General features: G+C 47.1%; 1 protein-coding gene across 1 annotated transcript in view; it reads left to right on the top strand.

Annotated features, from left to right (window-relative positions):
• Positions 1–18663, top strand: part of LOC128704136 (uncharacterized) — a 349915-nt gene extending 331252 nt beyond the window's left edge. Inside the window, exon 8 of the mRNA XM_070099130.1 lies at positions 13228–18663. Coding sequence (XP_069955231.1) covers positions 13228–15837 — 2610 coding nt within the window. The 3' untranslated portion in view covers positions 15838–18663. The remainder of the gene's footprint in view (positions 1–13227) is intronic.
• The last annotated feature ends 121 nt before the right edge of the window (positions 18664–18784 follow it).

Genomic DNA, 18784 nt, shown 5'->3' with positions numbered 1-18784 from the left:
GACCGTCTGGTGTGTGACGCTGACACTGAAGACAGTCTGGTGTGTGACGCTGACACTGAAGACCGTCTGGTGTGTGACGCTGACACTGAAGACAGTCTGGTGTGTGACGCTGACACTGAAGACAGTCTGGTGTGTGACGCTGACACTGAAGACAGTCTGGTGTGTGACGCTGACACTGAAGACCGTCTGGTGTGTGACGCTGACACTGAAGACAGTCTGGTGTGTGACGCTGACACTGAAGACAGTCTGGTGTGTGACGCTGACACTGAAGACAGTCTGGTGTGTGACGCTGACACTGAAGACAGTCTGGTGTGTGACGCTGACACTGAAGACAGTCTGGTGTGTGACGCTGACACTGAAGACAGTCTGGTGTGTGACGCTGACACTGAAGACCGTCTGGTGTGTGACGCTGACACTGAAGACAGTCTGGTGTGTGACGCTGACACTGAAGACAGTCTGGTGTGTGACGCTGACACTGAAGACCGTCTGGTGTGTGACGCTGACACTGAAGACAGTCTGGTGTGTGACGCTGACACTGAAGACAGTCTGGTGTGTGACGCTGACACTGAAGACAGTCTGGTGTGTGACGCTGACACTGAAGACAGTCTGGTGTGTGACGCTGACACTGAAGACAGTCTGGTGTGTGACGCTGACACTGAAGACAGTCTGGTGTGTGACGCTGACACTGAAGACCGTCTGGTGTGTGACGCTGACACTGAAGACAGTCTGGTGTGTGACGCTGACACTGAAGACAGTCTGGTGTGTGACGCTGACACTGAAGACAGTCTGGTGTGTGACGCTGACACTGAAGACAGTCTGGTGTGTGACGCTGACACTGAAGACCGTCTGGTGTGTGACGCTGACACTGAAGACAGTCTGGTGTGTGACGCTGACACTGAAGACAGTCTGGTGTGTGACGCTGACACTGAAGACAGTCTGGTGTGTGACGCTGACACTGAAGACAGTCTGGTGTGTGACGCTGACACTGAAGACAGTCTGGTGTGTGACGCTGACACTGAAGACAGTCTGGTGTGTGACGCTGACACTGAAGACCGTCTGGTGTGTGACGCTGACACTGAAGACCGTCTGGTGTGTGACGCTGACACTGAAGACCGTCTGGTGTGTGACGCCGACACTGAAGACCGTCTGGTGTGTGACGCTGACACTGAAGACAGTCTGGTGTGTGACGCCGACACTGAAGACAGTCTGGTGTGTGACGCTGACACTGAAGACCGTCTGGTGTGTGACGCCGACACTGAAGACCGTCTGGTGTGTGACGCTGACACTGAAGACCGTCTGGTGTGTGACGCCGACACTGAAGACCGTCTGGTGTGTGACGCTGACACTGAAGACCGTCTGGTGTGTGACGCTGACACTGAAGACAGTCTGGTGTGTGACGCTGACACTGAAGACAGTCTGGTGTGTGACGCTGACACTGAAGACAGTCTGGTGTGTGACGCTGACACTGAAGACAGTCTGGTGTGTGACGCTGACACTGAAGACCGTCTGGTGTGTGACGCCGACACTGAAGACCGTCTGGTGTGTGACGCTGACACTGAAGACAGTCTGGTGTGTGACGCTGACACTGAAGACCGTCTGGTGTGTGACGCCGACACTGAAGACCGTCTGGTGTGTGACGCTGACACTGAAGACAGTCTGGTGTGTGACGCCGACACTGAAGACAGTCTGGTGTGTGACGCTGACACTGAAGACCGTCTGGTGTGTGACGCCGACACTGAAGACCGTCTGGTGTGTGACGCTGACACTGAAGACCGTCTGGTGTGTGACGCCGACACTGAAGACCGTCTGGTGTGTGACGCTGACACTGAAGACCGTCTGGTGTGTGACGCTGACACTGAAGACAGTCTGGTGTGTGACGCTGACACTGAAGACAGTCTGGTGTGTGACGCTGACACTGAAGACAGTCTGGTGTGTGACGCTGACACTGAAGACAGTCTGGTGTGTGACGCTGACACTGAAGACAGTCTGGTGTGTGACGCTGACACTGAAGACCGTCTGGTGTGTGACGCTGACACTGAAGACAGTCTGGTGTGTGACGCTGACACTGAAGACCGTCTGGTGTGTGACGCTGACACTGAAGACAGTCTGGTGTGTGACGCTGACACTGAAGACCGTCTGGTGTGTGACGCTGACACTGAAGACCGTCTGGTGTGTGACGCTGACACTGAAGACAGTCTGGTGTGTGACGCTGACACTGAAGACCGTCTGGTGTGTGACGCTGACACTGAAGACAGTCTGGTGTGTGACGCTGACACTGAAGACCGTCTGGTGTGTGATATAAAGGGCTTGTTTGGTAGCTGTAGAGCGGGTAGTTAAATGATATACTTCTTCGGAGGCTTCTTAGTTTATTGTTAAGTAGTGGTGGGTTACACAGGCTTGTGTGTTTGTGCCCATGGCCCGGGCAGGGCCATGCCCACGAGAGAGAGATGAGAGTACTTGTGTGTTGAAGCCAGGCCGCTGTGTGAGTGAGAGCGAGGCAAGTCTGGGCATACTGAAGTGGCAAGGCCTATAGGTGGCAGCACTTGAGTGGCGCGAAATATGAACTAAGCTGGCAGACAGCATGGGCTGTCTGTGCAGACAGTACAGGCTGTCTACATACGCTCGGCCACCTACCGCGCGTCGTCCCGACGCGACAATACTGGTAGTAAAAGAAACTCGGTCTCTCTCTCGTAGGAACAGGGCACAGAACACAAAATAAAAACATATATATACATATGGACATGGAAAAAAAACTTCCTTCAGGGAGGGAAGAAAAAAACATGTGGGGTGTGCTAAACATCGTGGTCATAGGCAGTGAGCGTCGATGGGCATCACTGCACGCCTTCCTGCGTCTGGACAGATACTGCAACACGGGAGACATCGCTGCGGCTGAGCTGTGACGTAACAGGGTACGGTCTCCTCTGGAACGGTGAAGCAGACATCGTAGGAGTCGCTGCAGGTTTTCACTCAACCTGGGGCACGACATGCTGGTGCCCTCGAGTGAGGCGTCGACAAAACTCGGCCACTGGGCAGGACTTCTGACAAGCGACTCAGGAGGACACTTCTCGACTGGTACTGTCGCTGGGCTGTCACTGCCGGCGATCGTGGAGCGAGTTGTGGAGCGAGTCGTGGCAGAGACGACTGGGCGAAACATCTGGGAGTCGTAACATCATACACCAGACTGCAGTGAGAGAGCTAGCAGTCAAAGTGACATCATCTTTGTGCAGGCTGCTCACTGAAGCTTGTGACACGAGGCTGACACAGCGCCTGCCGACAGGGCTGGCTGCGGCTTGACGAGTATCATCTCTCGACAGTTGGAGTTATAGCAGAGGTTAGCCTAAGCGTCCCCAGACTTGTTTCTCTACATATAACTGCACTCTGAAGGTCTGGAGGTGAAGTGAAACAAATCTCGATGGGAATCGTAGCAGGTACGATTCTGCAGAACAACACGAGCGACGAGCATAAAAGCTTTCTGTACAAGGGGGCTCATACGCTCAGGGCTGAGAAATCAGCTGTCAAACACACTGGTCACGGGTGACTTAGTGGTACAACTCAAGGGTCTGACCACAGACCTCACTGGACACACGGAAAACTTACAAACACACCGCTGTACATACGGTACAACATGGCTTAACTAGCAAATGATGCTTTTCTGCGCATAAAACTGACTAAGACATACTAAAATGTGAGAACACTGACTGAGAGGAATTAATTAACACACGACATATATTTTCTCTCAATCTTCTCGACAATACTGAAATAATTACTAGAACACTCGATGTGACATCATGTGATGTCAGGCGTGATGTCGCAAGGTGACGTCAGCAGCAGTGACGTCAACAGACATCTCGAGGTGACGTCAGGCAGACATCGTGAGGTGACGTCAGCAGACATCGTGACGTCAGCAGACATCGTGTGACGTCAGCATCTCGAGGTGACGTCAGGCAGACATCGTGAGGTGACGTCAGCAGACATCGTGAGGTGCAGACATCGTGAGGTGACGTCAGCAGACATCTCGAGGTACGTCAGCAGACATCGTGAGGTGACGTCAGCAGACATCGTGACGTCATGAAGTCGGGCAGCATCGTGGGTGGCGTCGATGTGATGCGGGCAGCAGACCACAGCATGAGGCCTGGGACATCTGGTAACTCACGTGGCTTTGTAGGACTACATGACATCGGCCACACCCAACGTGGTGTCGATCCACGTGGTGTCGTGATCTACGTGGGATGCTGATCCACGCAGCTTCGAGTGGCCTCGGGCACTCGGATACACAGCACTGGCAAAGAATTCACACGAAAAACAGCAGAAAACACAGCAGAGGGAGTGGGCAGTGGTGAGTGGTGTATGGTAGACGGGTGAGCGTGAGGAGGGCGAGCATGGGCAAGGTGAGGAACAGCCACTTCCTCTCCTCTCCTCTCCTCCCCCACCCACAAACACGTGGAGAAGCTCACACTGGACGCAGAAATCACCACAAGACTCACCTCTGGCTTGCTGAAACAGCTGTGCTGAGCTGAACAACAACAGCAACATACAAGTGACGCTGAACACGTGACTTGAGAAACAGCGTGGGACACTGTAGCGTGAGACGCTGGGACGCCACTCACAATTCTCGAAGAAATTCGGCAAATTTCGGCTGGATCCTGCTTGTACCTGTGTCTGGATGCTCAAACGTGCAGACACGACATCAGGATAACTCGTTGAGAGACGGATGCTTCTTATGTAGGGTGATGAAGTGAAGGTGACTTCATACCTCTCCTTCCTCTCTCCAGGGTAAACACAACGCTGCGACCACCGCTGGTACCAATATAAAGGGTGCTTATTTGGTAGCTGTAGAGCGGGTAGTTAAATGATATACTTCTTCGGAGGCTTCTTAGTTTATTGTTAAGTAGTGGTGGGTTACACAGGCTTGTGTGTTTGTGCCCATGGCCCGGGCAGGGCCATGCCCACGAGAGAGAGATGAGAGTACTTGTGTGTTGAAGCCAGGCCGCTGTGTGAGTGAGAGCGAGGCAAGTCTGGGCATACTGAAGTGGCAAGGCCTATAGGTGGCAGCACTTGAGTGGCGCGAAATATGAACTAAGCTGGCAGACAGCATGGGCTGTCTGTGCAGACAGTACAGGCTGTCTACATACGCTCGGCCACCTACCGCGCGTCGTCCCGACGCGACAATACTGGTAGTAAAAGAAACTCGGTCTCTCTCTCGTAGGAACAGGGCACAGAACACAAAATAAAAACATATATATACATATGGACATGGAAAAAAAACTTCCTTCAGGGAGGGAAGAAAAAAACATGTGGGGTGTGCTAAACATCGTGGTCATAGGCAGTGAGCGTCGATGGGCATCACTGCACGCCTTCCTGCGTCTGGACAGATACTGCAACACGGGAGACATCGCTGCGGCTGAGCTGTGACGTAACAGGGTACGGTCTCCTCTGGAACGGTGAAGCAGACATCGTAGGAGTCGCTGCAGGTTTTCACTCAACCTGGGGCACGACATGCTGGTGCCCTCGAGTGAGGCGTCGACAAAACTCGGCCACTGGGCAGGACTTCTGACAAGCGACTCAGGAGGACACTTCTCGACTGGTACTGTCGCTGGGCTGTCACTGCCGGCGATCGTGGAGCGAGTTGTGGAGCGAGTCGTGGCAGAGACGACTGGGCGAAACATCTGGGAGTCGTAACATCATACACCAGACTGCAGTGAGAGAGCTAGCAGTCAAAGTGACATCATCTTTGTGCAGGCTGCTCACTGAAGCTTGTGACACGAGGCTGACACAGCGCCTGCCGACAGGGCTGGCTGCGGCTTGACGAGTATCATCTCTCGACAGTTGGAGTTATAGCAGAGGTTAGCCTAAGCGTCCCCAGACTTGTTTCTCTACATATAACTGCACTCTGAAGGTCTGGAGGTGAAGTGAAACAAATCTCGATGGGAATCGTAGCAGGTACGATTCTGCAGAACAACACGAGCGACGAGCATAAAAGCTTTCTGTACAAGGGGGCTCATACGCTCAGGGCTGAGAAATCAGCTGTCAAACACACTGGTCACGGGTGACTTAGTGGTACAACTCAAGGGTCTGACCACAGACCTCACTGGACACACGGAAAACTTACAAACACACCGCTGTACATACGGTACAACATGGCTTAACTAGCAAATGATGCTTTTCTGCGCATAAAACTGACTAAGACATACTAAAATGTGAGAACACTGACTGAGAGGAATTAATTAACACACGACATATATTTTCTCTCAATCTTCTCGACAATACTGAAATAATTACTAGAACACTCGATGTGACATCATGTGATGTCAGGCGTGATGTCGCAAGGTGACGTCAGCAGCAGTGACGTCAACAGACATCTCGAGGTGACGTCAGGCAGACATCGTGAGGTGACGTCAGCAGACATCGTGACGTCAGCAGACATCGTGTGACGTCAGCATCTCGAGGTGACGTCAGGCAGACATCGTGAGGTGACGTCAGCAGACATCGTGAGGTGCAGACATCGTGAGGTGACGTCAGCAGACATCTCGAGGTACGTCAGCAGACATCGTGAGGTGACGTCAGCAGACATCGTGACGTCATGAAGTCGGGCAGCATCGTGGGTGGCGTCGATGTGATGCGGGCAGCAGACCACAGCATGAGGCCTGGGACATCTGGTAACTCACGTGGCTTTGTAGGACTACATGACATGTGACGCTGACACTGAAGACCGTCTGGTGTGTGACGCTGACACTGAAGACAGTCTGCTGTGTGACGCTGACACTGAAGACAGTCTGGTGTGTGACGCTGACACTGAAGACAGTCTGGTGTGTGACGCTGACACTGAAGACCGTCTGGTGTGTGACGCTGACACTGAAGACAGTCTGGTGTGTGACGCTGACACTGAAGACCGTCTGGTGTGTGACGCTGACACTGAAGACAGTCTGGTGTGTGACGCTGACACTGAAGACCGTCTGGTGTGTGACGCTGACACTGAAGACAGTCTGGTGTGTGACGCCGACACTGAAGACCGTCTGGTGTGTGACGCTGACACTGAAGACAGTCTGGTGTGTGACGCTGACACTGAAGACCGTCTGGTGTGTGACGCTGACACTGAAGACAGTCTGGTGTGTGACGCCGACACTGAAGACCGTCTGGTGTGTGACGCTGACACTGAAGACAGTCTGGTGTGTGACGCTGACACTGAAGACAGTCTGGTGTGTGACGCTGACACTGAAGACCGTCTGGTGTGTGACGCTGACACTGAAGACAGTCTGGTGTGTGACGCTGACACTGAAGACAGTCTGGTGTGTGACGCTGACACTGAAGACCGTCCGGTATGTGACACCGACACTGAAGACCGTCCGGTATGTGACACCGACACTGAAGACCGTCTGGTGTGTGACGCTGACACTGAAGACCGTCTGGTGTGTGACGCTGACACTGAAGACCGTCCGGTATGTGACACCGACACTGAAGACCGTCTGGTGTGTGACGCTGACACTGAAGACAGTCTGGTGTGTGACGCTGACACTGAAGACCGTCTGGTGTGTGACGCTGACACTGAAGACAGTCTGGTGTGTGACGCCGACACTGAAGACCGTCTGGTGTGTGACGCTGACACTGAAGACAGTCTGGTGTGTGACGCTGACACTGAAGACAGTCTGGTGTGTGACGCTGACACTGAAGACCGTCTGGTGTGTGACGCTGACACTGAAGACAGTCTGGTGTGTGACGCTGACACTGAAGACAGTCTGGTGTGTGACGCTGACACTGAAGACCGTCCGGTATGTGACACCGACACTGAAGACCGTCCGGTATGTGACACCGACACTGAAGACCGTCTGGTGTGTGACGCTGACACTGAAGACCGTCTGGTGTGTGACGCTGACACTGAAGACCGTCCGGTATGTGACACCGACACTGAAGACCGTCTGGTGTGTGACGCTGACACTGAAGACCGTCTGGTGTGTGACGCTGACACTGAAGACCGTCTGGTGTGTGACGCTGACACTGAAGACCGTCTGGTGTGTGACGCTGACGCTGAAGACCGTCTGGTGTGTGACGCTGACGCTGAAGACCGTCTGGTGTGTGACTGACACTGAAGACCGCCTGGTGTGTGACGCTGACGCTGAAGACCGTCTGGTGTGTGACGCTGACACTATAATGAAACTAATTATTGTACACTACACTCGGTGGCTCTCTTTTTCTCTCTACTCTTCAAAAGTTTTTATTGCCTTTATGTATTATTGCATTTAGTGACATTGTGAGATGATATATTTTCTTAACATATCACTGTGTAACATAACCTACGTAGCGTATATCGAGAAATTTGGCTAAACAGTATGTAAGAAAATCGACGTTGGTTTCAGAACGGGGTGACGGATGACATTTTGACAGTGGGTGTGATGCCCATTCTTGCATTAAGTGATAAACATTCAAATTTGGACGTTGCTCGTTTTTTCCTCGACCTACTCGTCTCCAGACGTATCGGGGCCGGGTTTTAATATGTTTATTTATGTTTAAATATACGTCTTTACAGGTTCATGTAACCTAATCTAACCTAACTTAATATATCCTTACTCTCCGTCAATCTAATTCTCATCCAACCCTCCCAGACCACCCCCATACTCTCATCACCCCCCTCCTCAAGAGCCCTTCTCACCCCCCCCACACCTCACCCACCTTTCTCACCCTGTTTACGATCTTCACCCTGCACCCACACCCTTCCCCCCTCCCCCACAAACCCCCCACCATTCCCAACCCGCCCTCTCTCCATACCCAACCAGCCTCCATACCCAGACCCCTTTTCTGAGACATCCCTTTAAGCTCCACCCACTAGCCATGCCCCTACTCCACCCACTAGCCATGCCCCATAATCCACCCACTACCCATGCCCCATACTCTACCCAGGTAGCTCATGTTCGCACCAAGAGTGGTAAAGGTTCACATCTGAACGTTATGTGTTCTTCTTTGGTCACCTCGTTGCCAAATGTATCGACGCCGATTTTCTTTTGTAATTTTCTTATTTGTAGTTAAATATACGTTTTATAGATTAATGTAACCTAACCTAATCAAACTTAATCTAACCTAAATTAACCCAATTTACAATAAAGAAAATATCATTTGAAGAAAATAGGTAGAGTTAAGATATTGACAATGAGCACAGTCACTGAGTATCACGTCCAAATATCGACGTAGTAAAATGAGGATATTCGTGAGGGTGACAACATTCGTGAGGGTGACAAAACAGTACAGAAGACAGTTTGAGAAATCTACTAATGCAATCCAACAGTGTCTCACATCACTGACCCCCCACGAGTTTACCGTTTTTATTTATACTACCTTCTTAAGTCTGGGAGACTATAGGGGGTAAATAAGGTAGATCATGAGGCATAAATACCAGTGGCATCTGGGAAAGATTTAAAGTGACGCTGACACGGCAGGAAAGGAGATACACGAGACAGGTCACTTCCTCCACGGAGGACACACAGCACCGCAAGCAACATAATAATAAAGTTACACTCCAGAAGGCTTACTGACCCATGCTAGGAAGTCCTATCATATACTCGTCCAACCAATATATAAGCCTACACAAAGTTGTTGCATATGATGCTATCTGACATTTTTTCTCCACTTTAGAATAAAAAAGACAGCACAGGTACTGCGGTTACTGTCATAACCACGGAGCTTACCAATACAACAAAATATATACGGTATATAAATAAGTAACAAGTTATCAGAACTGCAGTAGCAAACTATCACTGGAAAAGTAACACTGTCAAAAACAGGCTACGAGTATTAAGATAACACTGTAAAAAATAAACTAGTAGAACCAAAATATCAAACTACTGTACCAAAATATCTTTACTAAAATACCGAAAACTACAAGAGAATAATAAGTAATTAAGTGTAACGAGCGTAGAGACTCATTTTGCGTGGCCTTGTCAACGAAATCAGGATACGTAATAGTGGGTGTTAGTGAGAGTGACAAGCTCTTACACCGCAGAGGGGGAACTAGCAACACTAACCAGAGGTGTGTTACATCACCATGTAGAGGACCAGAGGTGTGTTGCATCACCATGTAGAGGACCAGAGGTGTGTTACATCACCATGTAGAGGACCAGAGGTGCGTTACATCACCATGTAGAGGACCAGAGGTGTGTTACATCACCATGTAGAGGACCAGAGGTGCGTTACATCACCATGTAGAGGACCAGAGGTGTGTTACATCACCATGTAGAGGACCAGAGGTGTGTTACATCACCATGTAGAGGACCAGAGGTGTGTTACATCACCATGTAGAGAACCAGAGGTGTGTTACATCACCATGTAGAGGACCAGAGGTGTGTTACATCACCATGTAGAGGACCAGAGGTGTGTTACATCACCATGTAGAGGACCAGAGGTGTGTTACATCACCATGTAGAGGACCAGAGGTGTGTTACATCACCATGTAGAGGACCAGAGGTGTGTTACATCACCATGTAGAGAACCAGAGGTGTGTTACATCACCATGTAGAGGACCAGAGGTGTGTTACATCACCATGTAGAGGACCAGAGGTGTGTTAAATCACCATGTAGAGGACCAGAGGTGTGTTACATCGCCATGTAGAGGACCAGAGGTGTGTTACATCGCCATGTAGAGGACCAGAGGTGTGTTACATCACCATGTAGAGGACCAGAGGTGCGTTACATCACCATGTAGAGGACCAGAGGTGTTACATCACCATGTAGAGGACCAGAAGTGTGTTACATCACCATGTAGAGGACCAGAGGTGTGTTACATCACCATGTAGAGGACCAGAGGTGCGTTACATCGCCATGTAGAGGACCAGACGCGTGTTATATCACCATGTAGAGGACCAGAGGTGTGTTACATCACAGAGTAGAACACCAGAGGTGTGTTGCATCACCATGTAGAGGACCAGAGGTGTGTTGCATCACCACGTAGAAGGACACAGTGCCAGAGCCAAGGGGGAAGATATGAGCCAAGGGGAGAACATAGATCAAGGGGGAGGTGAAGACCAAAGGGAAGGGTTAGACCCGGGCTAAGGGTAAGACCAGGACTAAGGGGGGAAGCCAAGGGGGAGGTAGGGTTGAAGGGAGCGGGGAGTTTAGCAATCGATCACGTTGATTTATTGCACATCCGCGACGGACGGCCGAGCGGTCGAGCAGTGAGCGTCTCCCCTCTCACTCTCCTGGCTGTCACTGCAGGGATGGTGAGCCCAAGTACCACACTATCACTGCAGGGATGGTGAGTGCAAGTACCACACTATCACTGCAGGGATGGTAAGTGCAAGTACCACACTATCACTGCAGGGATGGTAAGTGCAAGTACCACACTATCACTGCAGGTATGGTGAGTGCAAGTACCACACTATCACTGCATGGATAGTGAGTGCAAGTAAAACAATATCACTGCAGGGATGGTGAATGCAAGTACCACACTATCACTGCCAGGATGGTGAGTGGAAGCACCACATCATTGCCAGGATGGTGAGTGGAAGCACCACGCTATCACTACAAGGATGGTGAGTGGAAGCACCACGCTATCACTACAAGGATGGCGAGTTTAAGGTCACCACAACGAATTATGTTCACGACCTAATGCGTTGTTTTATTTGAAAAAGATCGTACTGATATACAATTTTATAATATCTGTCCGAATTATCTCACACACACACACACACACACACACACACACACACACACACACACACACACACACACACACACACACACACACACACACACACACACACAGAAATCGGCCTGACGACACTCGAGGACAGGATTGTTAGGGGAGACATGATAATGACATATAAAATACTGCGAGAAATTGACAAGGTGGACAAAGACAGGATGTTCCAGAGATGGGACACAGAAACAAGGAATCACAGTTGGAAGTTGATGACTCGGATGAGTCAAAGAGATGTTAGGAAGTATTTCTTCAGTCATAGAGTCGTCAGGAAGTGGAATAGTCTGGACAGTGATGTAGTGGAGGCGGGAACCATACATAGTTTTAAGACGAAGTTTGATAAAGCTCATGGAGCATGGCGAGAGAGGACCTAGTAGCGATCAGTGAAGAGGCGGGGCCAGGAGCTATGAATCGACCCCTGCAACCACAAATAGGTTAGTACACACACACACACGCACACGTACGTATGCGTACTTGTCAGAGTAAACATTTGTTCTTGTGTTATCAAGGGAATTTCATTTTGTTGACCAAAAGCAATATTTTACATGCCATGAATGTTTTAAATAGATAACATAATTTGATATATTTTATAAATGCTGCAGATAACATGATATATATTTTTAAAATATATAACGTCATATGATGAATTTCATTTTATATTTGTTTCTACATGGGTAATATATGACAAGAAATATTTAATGGCATCTTTATATATATATATATAATATATATATATATAATATATATATATATATATATATATATATATATATATATATATATATATATATATATATATATATATATATATATATGCAAAACAACCACTGCGAAAGGATAATGAAATTCCAAACGCTTTCGTGACCTCTCACATTATCAAAAAACTGATAATGTGAGAAGTCACGAATTTCAATATCCTTTCACAGTGGTTGTTTTGCATATTCTGATATCACCTGTTTACTGTTATCTTATTGCATATTATATATATATATATATATATATATATATATATATATATATATATATATATAGTGAAGGGATTCAGGGAAACCTGTTATTTTTATATAGCCGGACTTGAGTCCTAGAAATGGGAAGTACAATGCCTGCACTCAAAAGGAAGGGTTTCGGGATATTAGCAGTTTGGAGGGATATGTTGTGTCTTTGAAATTTGTTGTTCTTTACCCCTGGCCAAATTGCATATTACGAAAACACGCGTTCTATGGTGTGACTTAATTTGTATCTAAAGTAATAGAACTTGGTGTCTGGGGCAACAAGAAGACAAAGTTAGTATGAAGACACGAAATCTAGAGCGAGTCTTCACTTCAGACAATGTTTTCGCTCAGAACTGAGCTTTAATAATTTTGGAGATAAGCTCAGTCCTGAACGAAACGTCGTCTATAATCAAGACTTACTCCACGTTTCAGAACTGTTACTTGTCTGAGGAGGCTCGCTCCTCCATCATCCCAGAAGTAGTGTGTCGTGACCCGGTATTGGGTATTTCCTGTCTCTCATAATCAATATTGAGTAATTTTTTCTTGTCTTTACAGGAGTCGCCAATGGAGCTGAGCTTCCAGGTTGTTGCAACAAGGAAAGTGAAGAAACGACGGCAGCAGTCAGCCTCTGACACGACAGAGGAAGACTCGCATCACATACAAGAAAATCCAGAGGCTAGCACGACAGTGGAAGAGTGTTTGGAACCTCCTGATAAGATGGCCCGGATCGAAACTGCCTGCGAGGATACTACTCTCGTGATCCCAGGAGACCAACCACCCCTGGATACCCACCCACCCACCCCGCCCGAGACGCCAGAAGGTGGACGAGGGCGAGAGGGAGAACAGTTTCAAACTGAAGACCATTCTGTTACTGAGCTGGAGACTCATCACCATGATGAGGAAGGCGGCGACCTACAGAGGGATAACCAGGTGGAAGATAGTCTAGAAGAGCAACAACAACAAGCGACCCATGTTTTGGAGGATGCAAACGAAGAGAGAAATGTCTTAGAAGACGAGACACATGAAGAGAGAAACGCTGTAGAGGAAGAGACACAGGAAGAGAGAAACATTATGGAGGACGAAGCACAAGATGAGAGAAACGTAATGGAGGAAGAGAGAGACGTTTTGGAAGATAGAAACATTTTGGAGGCGCATGAAGAGAGAAACGTTCTGGAGGAGGAAGAGGCACAGGTAGAACTGCAAGAGACGCAGGAGGAAGTGCGAGATGAAGAAATTCCCGAAGTACTTGACGAAGATGAGCCAATAGATAAAGAAGTGGAAGATGTACGAGACGACCAACACATGGAGGCAGCTGAGGATTTTGATGCATCAAAAGAATCGAATGATCTAGTCGTTGACCATGACTCGGAAACACCACTCGAAGTCGACACCAGTCACGAGACAGAGCCCGAGGCAGACGGGGAACCTGATGTGGATACTGTTGAACCTGAGGGTGAGAACTCTGGCAATATAGGTATTGAGGGGGAAACAGACACGGGGAAAGATTGTGGAGATGACGAACAGGAAGATAGTGCCATCGATGTGACAGAAACGAGTGCCAGTGAGCCAATGGACAGTGACGACAAGGACACTGACCTCAACGTCAGTACCGAGTCTACAGAGCTGGAACCTGAGGAAACTATAGAGCGTTCATCTACCAGCAAGCAAGTTCAAACTGATGAAGGACCTATTAATCTCTCTTATGGGTACAAATGTGACAAGAAGATGTTTCGCAAAGATTGTTATGTTTTCACTGACAATGAAGAAGATGAAGACGATAGTGGAGAACAGGAAGAAGAAAGAGATGAAGTGGGAGCCCTCGATCTCTCCCGCCATGCCCGCAGTGTTAGAGAGGCACGAACACAGCGGGAAAGTCTGGACTCACCGCCAAACAGCACGTCTCACGGGATAGCGACAGACAAATCTGGGAACCGCACAGCGCGTGGACAAGGAACTCAAACTATTCTTTCAATTACCCAGAGTAAAAAATCTAAAAAGCTCAAACAACAGTCATCCAGTGCCACAGTTTCACCAACAGCCACTGCACAAGCGACAACGAACGTGGCGCCCATCAGCAGACCGCCCATTCCTCTGGACTGGGCTCGTTCCTCCCTGGTTCCTGCGCCAGTTACCCCGCAAGCCGTTGCCTTTAGTGACCTCATGACCCTATCCCACGCAGCAGTGCAGTTGCAGTTGGCCATGGCGCATGCGCAGGCTCAAGCTCAGGCACAGGCACAAGCTCAAGCTCAGGCACAAGCAGAAGCTCAAGCAAGAGCTCAAGCGCAGGTGCTCAAAACTCTCAAGGTCAGCGAGTCTCTCAGCTTCGTAAATGGTTCTGGAGATACACTCACTATAAGTCCCATCACAACAGCCATGGAAGGAAAATCTAGCAAAAGTACTAATTCAAAAACTGCTAGTAAGTCTCACCACAGTACAAAGGCAGTTAATGGTAACTCATTCAGTAAAAACTTTAACAACAAATCTCACAACAGTCACAAATCTTCAAGTAGCATCGTAAGCAGTAAAAGCAGCAGCAATAATCATGGCAGCATCAGAACAACAATTCCAAAATCTGCCTCAGCAGCCTCCCTAAAAATACCAACAGTATCCATCAGTTCCAAAACCAATGGTACGACTTGTCCGGCAAACACAAAGTCAGACAAAGATCACACAGAGAGAACAGGGGATCCAGTCTTCAAAATAACTAACCAAAAGTTGGCGGAATTTGTCAGACGGCAGCACCAGCAGCAAAAATTAAAACAAAATCATTTTAAGTCTAGCACTAGCGTCGTCACTACTTCCACTAACAGCATTACCGTGTCCAACAGCAGTTCTACCACCACAAAAGCACCTCACCTCATGAATTCCAATTACAAAGTAACTGCGAATTCTACTGTAACAAGTCTCAGCACCTCGTCTGTGAGAAGTTCTACAAGTTCGAGTCAGAGTATCAGAGCGACCAACACTAGTGTACGTCAGATCCCTAACCCGTCACTTCTACGGCAACAGTCAGAGTCAAGGATAACCAGTGGTCTTACAGGTCTCGGTCTTAACGCAAGAAAACCATCAGAGTCCATCAGCAGAATCGAGAGCCTGACCAGATCACTGCACGAGAAAGTAGCGGCCTCGTCCATGGCAGCCACTATAAATTCTACTGCAAGATAAATGTGTAAACAATGAAACTTAACACCACAGTTCTGAAAGTCCGTAGCCGTCACATAAACACAAACTAGGCCTTGAAGAATGTGCTCGGTTGCTGGCATTAGCATAGCAACTATATACATAGTGAAAGAACTGTAACAAAAGTGCTGACTTGTTAATTATTTTAAAATTATATGGATACAAAAAGGCATGGTAGTTTAAGCCTACACAAAACAATTTGACTGAGGAACATTTACATGTAGAGAAAATGGTGCTAGAAATGCGACCTCGTTACGAAAAGTTATCCTTCTGTACAAATTGGTAGTATTGTATATATATGACTGAAGCTGCCACTGTTCAAAAAGTAGTATTAGCCGAAAGATAACGAAACAAACAGTAATATATGAGAGGATATTCAATTGCATAGTGTGGCGTTGAGTGTAGTCAGTGAAGCCGTAGTGAGAAAGGCGGCTCACTGATGGTGGTGCTGAACTCGTTAAAACCTAGATTCCACCACCGAACTTCACTTATCCTACATAAGTGTGGCCATCACGCGCTAGTGCTCCTCTACACGCCGGCAGTATGGCCACAACAGTGCTAGTACTCTTGCACACAACAGACAGTGTGGCTAAAACAGCACTGGTGCTTTACACACCAATAGACATTGTGGTTAAAACAGCGATAGCACTTTACATATTAGTAGAGTGGTCAAAAAAGTGCTAGTACTCATGTGAGAAACATTGACCGCTAATAAAAATGATCTAGTTAGGCTCGCCAGGAATGACCTGAACATACAAAATTTGTGTTCCACAGATAACTTGTTTATTCTTAATATATTAGATCTGATATCTGTGGGTCTGATCCACATTACAAAAGAGTGATATAGTATTTAGATGTAGGAATTTAAGGATAAATTTCGGCTTAAAATCTGGCTTTAAATCGAGTTTTGGGTAGTAACGTGCAACCCTGCACCATGAAGATGCCTCAGTTTTCCTTCGCCTTGTTTTGGTTCCTACAGATTTACTTATGCTGTACGTTCCTTTTACATTCAGTTTAGTCACAATATATTAAAATATTTGAAAAAAAGGTGATATCATGTATAAAGTCTTGCCACTGGAATATATATTAAGAAGATAAAGTTTTGGGCGACTGACTTATAAATTCATTCTTAGTTGGATATTTATGTTCTTATATACGGGTTGGTTCCTACAACCCTGATGACCAAAGAGCTTCGCCGATACTGCTTTTCCCCTATATAAAACTTTTTTTAAACCTGTGTACATAATTGTGATATATCGAGTAGTGTAGAAGTGTTTACCAAGCTGTGTGTCACATGTAATCACAACTGTGTTTACATCTTTCAGAGTACATGTACTACTAGCACATTGTTACATCTTGCAAGACAAATCCCATCCATTCTATATATTGAGTCCAGTACATGTACCTCTCTCTTGATATTTTCTCTCCCCCATCTATAAAAAGTATATATTGATATGTCTATTTTATCGCCGCCACCTTAGTTCCTTTGCTAAACATCTAGTTAGGGAACTTCCAACATTGTTTTAGTAGATATTAGTTCTTGAAGGTACTAGGTGGCGGATCTCTTGTTGAGTAAGTGTTACATGCTGAGCGGAGAGAGGACCAGTGCTCGGGAACTTACCTCACACTCAGACCGACACTTATTAATCATACTATAGAATAGATACCGAAGGCAGGACACCACGAACTTAGCTCTGCTCCTGTAGATACACATAGATAATTCAAAACGCTCACATTCACAGACACCAACCTCTTGTTATAACCCTGTGCTTGAAGTCTGAACTAGTGGATAGCTAAATTTACGTAGCAGATTTATTGTTAGATATATTTCCACCCCCAGTTGAAAAAAAATTAATTGTTGATTAATAATCTCATACACAAGACTAAAATTTAATTTATTTATTTCAAACATACAAACACAAAAATTGCATTTTATTCTCATTTCTAATGTCAGATATATATTCGTAACCTCATAATATTCCATTATAAATGAACACTGTTCTCCACTACAAGTCTACTCGTATAGACATAAGCTTCCACAGACTACACCCACTTCTTGAATAAAACCAGTCTGACCATGATGGGCACTCATCATACCAAGTCCATCATTGTGAAATTATATATGAGGTGGGTGTGATGTGGTCGTGCTCCTACACGATGCACAGGTTGCTACTGAAGGCTCATGAAGGATCTTATAATGTATAGTGGTAACCCACAAGTAAAGTGGCAACCACTTTTACCCTGAAAGTGTGTATCGCTTGGTGTATATACACTGAGGGTTTCATTTAATCCCTAATTTAGAGATTAAACTGTTCTTGATAGGTGATGTACAGGTGAACTGCAGGCTTAATGACCCTTGTGCTGTCGATAGGTTTTAAACCTGACACACCAAGTACTTTTCACCCATTATTTTTTTTTTTATATTTTAACTTTTCACCCATTATTATATTCATACGCAAGCGCTAAGCCCGTCAGGGGTCATACACGCCTGTGCAATGTGAGGTAACTCGGTTTGATCCAAGGAAGAGGGTAACTCCAGTTCCCTGAATCAGTTTTACCTTCCAATATCTTACGAGTGTTAATACTGTGTCCTCTCGTCGCTAATTCTTTCTCCTTCAGTTAATTGTTTTTCCTTCACACTTCTTACAGTGGTATTGTTTTCTGGGTTATACTATGTTCCTGAGAAATAATTTTGCTTTACAGCTGTAAATTATCACTGCACATTATTGTTGTATCCAATAGGATAATTTTATTATTTATGTAACTCTTGAGTGCCATGAAATTATTGTTTTGAATATATGTCAGAATGTCTGTGTTGATTGATGTGTAGTTTTGACCTGTTGTATACAAAATATCAGAGGGCATTGTGTTTTTATTGTGTATAGCTTTACAAACACACATACACACACACACACACACACACACGCGCGCG

This window comes from Cherax quadricarinatus, chromosome 66, assembly GCF_038502225.1.
Source record: "Cherax quadricarinatus isolate ZL_2023a chromosome 66, ASM3850222v1, whole genome shotgun sequence".
Taxonomy (NCBI): Eukaryota; Metazoa; Arthropoda; class Malacostraca; order Decapoda; family Parastacidae; genus Cherax; species Cherax quadricarinatus.
Note: the sequence above shows the minus strand (reverse complement) of the source record. Positions and strands in the feature narration are given on the sequence as shown.